Here is a 5,271-nt window from a genome sequence, read left to right as displayed (position 1 = left end):
GCTGTGGCGTTGTGTTCAGATCCCCTCGGGGATGGTGAAAGGCCACGTGCTGCTGGTTACAGGTGGCTTTAGCTCCATCTTCTCCTTCTGCTTCAGGTGCACGCGTCCGTGGCGCTTCCGCTCGTCGCTGCGCGCGAAGCGCTTGCCGCAAACGTCGCACGAGAAGGGCTTCTCGCCCGTATGAGTCCTGGTGTGGGTGGTCAAGTGGTCGCTGCGGCTGAAGCTGCGCAAACAGATGCGGCACTGGAAGGGCTTGTGGCCCGTGTGGATGCGGATGTGTCGGTTGAGCTCGTCGGAGCGGGAGAAGCGCCGGTCGCAGTTCTCCATGGGGCAAGTGAACGGCTTCTCCTTGGCTGGGCCGTTGGACGCGGCGGCGGGACTCTTCCGGGCCCGCGGGGGCTTCGTCGGACGGCTGTAACTCTGTGCAAAGGAGTCGGGCAGTAGAGAAGAGTAGAGGATGGAGTCTATGGTGCTCGGCAAGGCGGGCGAGGTGTACAAAGTGTCGCACTGGGTCAAAGGTGATTGCAGGTCACCCGGGAAAGGGGATGGCTTCAGGTTCGAGGAGGGGCCCATGCTGGGGCCCGTGTACGTGTACAAAGAGTTGGGGTAGCTGTGCGAGCATGTGTCGGAGAAGCAGGGCTCCTGCTTGATGGTGCCCCCTTCAACTTTAAACTCCATCTCCGGGTTAGGGTAAATGGGTGGAAGTGTGTCCAAGAGTTCCTTTACATCCATATGCTGTTCAGGCGGGAAATCGCTGGACATCGGGAAGATCTCGGTCTGGAAGCTCGTTTCTAAGTAGTCCTGCTTGAATGAGCCCCACTCGTAGCAGCTGCTCTCGAACTCGTTCTTCACCACCACGGGGAAGGACGCGGCCTCGGACTTTGGCTCCAGCGCGTCCTTCAGGTTCGGGACCTCGGAGGCACCGAAGCCGAGCTGGGAGGTGGCCGAGGCTTGGCTCTGGCCGGCGGGCTGGTCGCCGGCCGCATAAACGGGGGCTGGTGGTGGCGGTGGCGGCGGTGGTGGTGGGCACGTTTGGTCCACGGGGTACAGAGGGGGCGTCGGAGCGCTGTTACAGTTGTAGGTCTGCCTCTTGAGTCCGGATTCCTCGAAATTTCCCTGGCTGGTGTCCATCGGCGAGGGAGACGGGTAGGTGCCCCCCCGCCCCCCGTCTCCCTGTTGCACCTCGGACATGGGTAACGTGGATATGCCCACGATCTCCGTGATCATGTTGAGCAGGGTCTCCGTGTTGCACGGCGCCGTGTGGCAGCCCTCCACGTAGAAGCTGCCGGAGTATGTGAGGGAGGACGGGCTGCTGTAGGTGTCTTTGGGCCCCTCGCAGGGGTTGAAGGCAAATTCCGAGTTGGAGGGTTCGGTTTTGAGGGTGATGGGGACTCCCTCTAATGAAGCAAAACAAAAGGGGAAAGAACCTAACTTTATTATGATGATGATGATGATGATGATGATGATGATAATGAGGAGGCTGAGGAGAATGATGAAACGTTTCAAGTTGCAAACATGCAAATACATCGAGATATGTCGGGTTAACTAATCCAGTTATATAATCCATGCAACACTTGCTGTCTTGGCAAACGCATGTATAAAGCGGTGCGTAATTGTGCATTTCGCCGTATACTGTTACATTCGATTTATCGCATGCTTCACCAGGTCTTGCGTGGGGGGTTTGCAGTAATGCGGACTGGACTCACCATGGCGAAAGTGGGCAGGTGTCCCTCTCTCTGCCTCTCCGAACACCTTCTGGCTGTCTTTCCGCGCGTCTTTCTCCGCGCTTATGGAAGAACTGTTGCATTTCTCAAACTGCGTGTAGAAGGAATCTTTAGAATTCAAATCCATATTGTTCAACATAGTGGTGTGATTTACAGAAGTGTTTCTCTTCGGATGTGTGTGTGTAGGCACAACAACAAACAATAATAATAAAAAAGAGGAATATGCCAAAAAACAATTGTCCTTTAAACCTTTGGTGGTTCCGGGAATATCCAAAGCAGTGTTATGACAAAATGTGTAAAACCGTTTTAAAAAAACTAATCCCCTTCGTCTGCGTGTAGGTTTTTACAGCTCCTCGCTATCTGCCGCTGTGCTTTTCATATCAGCGACTTTCCCTCTCTGTGCTTTTATACACTCGGGCAGCTCCCTCAGCCCTCCTCCCCATTCATCACCTCCAGTCAGAGGATTCCCCGCTGCGTGTAAACTTCATGCCCATACATGGACAGAGGATGTGACGGGCATCCCCCAAAAAGGAGAGATGTGTGTGACGTGGCGCGAGAAGAAAGGAACGGCAAAGTATTTGATATCTAATAAATTTGTTTAATTAAGCAGCTGATCACAGTGTTAAAAACATACCCCCTTCCACGTTAAATAGTACCGGAAAAAAAGAAGTGTTTCAAAATGTTGCAAGCATTTTGAAACAGGTGGGTTAAAAAGGGATAGTGGGCTTTTCGGTGCATGTCGACACATCATTTGAGTCAGCCTTAATACGTTCAGTGAAGATGCAAAGTCGGATTTATCGCTCTCGATAGCCTCATTTGACAACGGATACAATAATTGCATGCGCTAACTGCGTAGCCTGGATCGCCTATTTAATCTGTTGATGTGTGACATCATATTGAATCGTGAAATATTGCTCCAACAATTACAATACCCAATTTGTAAACTTATTCGGCACGTCGAGGTTAACAGTAGGCTGCTGCGTTCAGCATAGTAACAAAACCTTTGGATAGTGTAAACCCGGATGGAGAGCGATCTCTGCAGAATTCAGGTCCAAACGAGCCCTTGGCCTTTGGGGAACGAGAGCGAGTCGATAACACCCCTGGTGTGTTCAGTGGTCGAACCCAGCTGTTCACATGACATTTCAAAGCAATTTCAGTTCTGGCTACGTTTTGTGGTTGAAACTTTCTCTGACAAACGTCAATATGCCTTTATATGAGAGACCTACCGTCCACCGCTCGCAGAAGCCATTTTTTTAAGCACCATGGACAGCGACACAGCCCAGTGTTGCTTTTGGAGTTGTGGAAACGATGAGAAGATAACTGTTCACTAGAAATCACGAGACTGTTGCATTTGTTTAGTGGGCCTAGAGCATCACTTCTGCAAAATATATGTATCTATTGCTTGATATATGAGCATTTCTTTTTGGCCTATTCTCTTACCGGATTTATAACACAATTAACCTTTGACCCCATTTGTCTTTTTCATTTGTTTTGGGCGCTTTTGTGGTTATTTTCCCATAAATAACACGAATATATGAACCAGTGAATCAGTAGTGCATTGTGTGCAAAGGACAAGATAATGAGTGTGGTGTGTTGAAAAAACAAATAAACGTCAGCAAACTGAACAAACATTCTGTAAAACAATATTTTTAGGCTAAATGAATCAACATATAGACTTTTCACACATCCCCCATTAAAAAAAATATAAACAACACAACCATAAGAATAACAACAAGCTGCCCTGCCCATGAATATACATTGAGGTAGCCTTCCATTTAAGCCTATACACTGCAAGCTCTCACAACGTGCGTGAAGGACCCGGGAACGCGTTGAACGTTGACATTGTGTGAGCGTCTGAAGGAGCAGCAGCATCAAGCAGCCATGGCATCTTCTCCAGTAAGTGTATGATAAAAGCCCCCAAGCCCTTTCATTAAGGATCTGACATTTTGCAGCACAAATTGTTTTCACCTCCGACGTGCCGCTTAATTCCACGGCTGTTAGATGTTTGGTGGTGGCGACGAGCCCCAGAGAACACAGACACTATTAAAACCAATCCGATCACTCGGAGAGGGAGGTCAGCTCACGAGACTAAGTTATGTTAACTGCCGCCTGCCGGACGACCTCTCTCCTCCACAAAATGCCACGGCAGTGCGCTAAGTAACGGATTTACGTAATGTTAGCACTTACTGACATTATAGTGCAGGGGTAAGGCTTTACCTGTAAAACTTAAATGACAACCTTAGACGTATTTAAGTGCTGCAAGTAAAAAAAACGCTGTTATTTTTTTGTGTTTCTTTTTCGTTCGGGTTGGTATGAAGTGAATAGCGTGAGAAAGAGTGTCATGCAACAGCAACTTGTCTCAATGCTCTGCAAAGGTTATCCACTACAGAACTCAGGAAGAATGGACTCTATAACCACACGGACAGCATGTGGTACTAGAGTAAGATGAGCTTTCACTCGGCAGATCCTTTCAGAAAAAGCACCAGGACCCAGGGCGCAGTGCTGCTCAGGGACCTAAACACTGTGTACCAAATCCTCAAGGCTCCAGTGGCTTTCACACACATTCTTCAATTAGCTTCTGTGAGGACCAACCTAAAGGAAATTCATGAATACATGGTGAAAATACAGTGACAGACTTCTTCATTGGATGAGCTAAAGAGGATTCTTCTATAAAAGAGAGGTCGATAACATATACCTTATTATGTGTCTAGACGCTGGCCACTGCATATATTAAGACGTTCAAAATGCCAAACATTTAGATATCCTGGTAATTCAGTAGGTTTTCTAGGGTTTCTACATAATTATCAGCCCTCTGTCTTTGTCAAGATGTCTTCTCCATTTTGGTAATTGATGGTCAGGCATAATCTGTGATCTGTAGGTTTTAATGTACCACATATTATGCCTATGCAGGTTGAAACTTTGCCTTTGAATTTTCAATAGTCGTAAATGTTAAAACTGACAGTTAATGACCAAATCAAACCAATCCAAAGAAAACATTTGATTCCTTCTTTGAAGGCAGGGTAGACAATTTATTGTTTATTTTTATAGATATATTTGTTGAAATTCTCTTATTATTTGTGGCTTTCGAAGGCTTATAAGAAGCCTGTCCAATCATTTAACGCTTGTATCCAAAGCTGGGAATATTTGAGGTAATATCACTAAGGAGCAGACAGGGAGCCTTTTGCTCCAGGATGCCTACAGGTAGCATGCGTCGACATTGTTGTAGAAAAAATCCTCCGAACCACTTAACCAGCAGACTGTCCTACATCTCAGCTGAGTTTGTGGTAATGCTGTGTACATCAAGTCATGAGAATAAATGTAACTCTTCCTCTCTTGCAAGTACAACAGAGAAACTGCCTTTGTGATGGTTACCTTCAATCGTTGCCGTGACAATGCTGCTACCAAGGATTCTGTTAGCGCTGGTGTCATTTATTTGATATGGCTGCATTGCAACACATGAAGCAATTCTTTAAATGTAGTGTGTGGTCGATTGGCATATTCTTGGTTGTGATTTATGTAAATTGTTTGATCATTAATGTTAATTATT

At 46.9% G+C, this 5,271-nt stretch overlaps 1 protein-coding gene across 1 annotated transcript in view; it reads right to left on the bottom strand.

Moving 5' to 3' along the window:
* LOC115540646 (E3 SUMO-protein ligase EGR2) overlaps positions 1-2,086 on the bottom strand; it is a 2,403-nt gene extending 317 nt beyond the window's left edge. Inside the window, exons 1-2 of the mRNA XM_030352118.1 lie at positions 1,707-2,086; positions 1-1,397 (exon numbers count right to left, since the gene is read on the bottom strand). The exon at positions 1-1,397 is cut by the window's left edge and continues 317 nt beyond it. Coding sequence (XP_030207978.1) covers positions 16-1,397; positions 1,707-1,863 — 1,539 coding nt within the window. The 5' untranslated portion in view covers positions 1,864-2,086 and the 3' untranslated portion in view covers positions 1-15. The remainder of the gene's footprint in view (positions 1,398-1,706) is intronic.
* Positions 2,087-5,271: the final 3,185 nt, after the last annotated feature.

This window comes from Gadus morhua, chromosome 3 (assembly GCF_902167405.1).
Source record: "Gadus morhua chromosome 3, gadMor3.0, whole genome shotgun sequence".
Taxonomy (NCBI): domain Eukaryota; kingdom Metazoa; phylum Chordata; class Actinopteri; order Gadiformes; family Gadidae; genus Gadus; species Gadus morhua.
The sequence above is the reverse complement of the archived record's forward strand: the minus strand, read 5'-3'. Positions and strand labels throughout refer to the sequence as shown.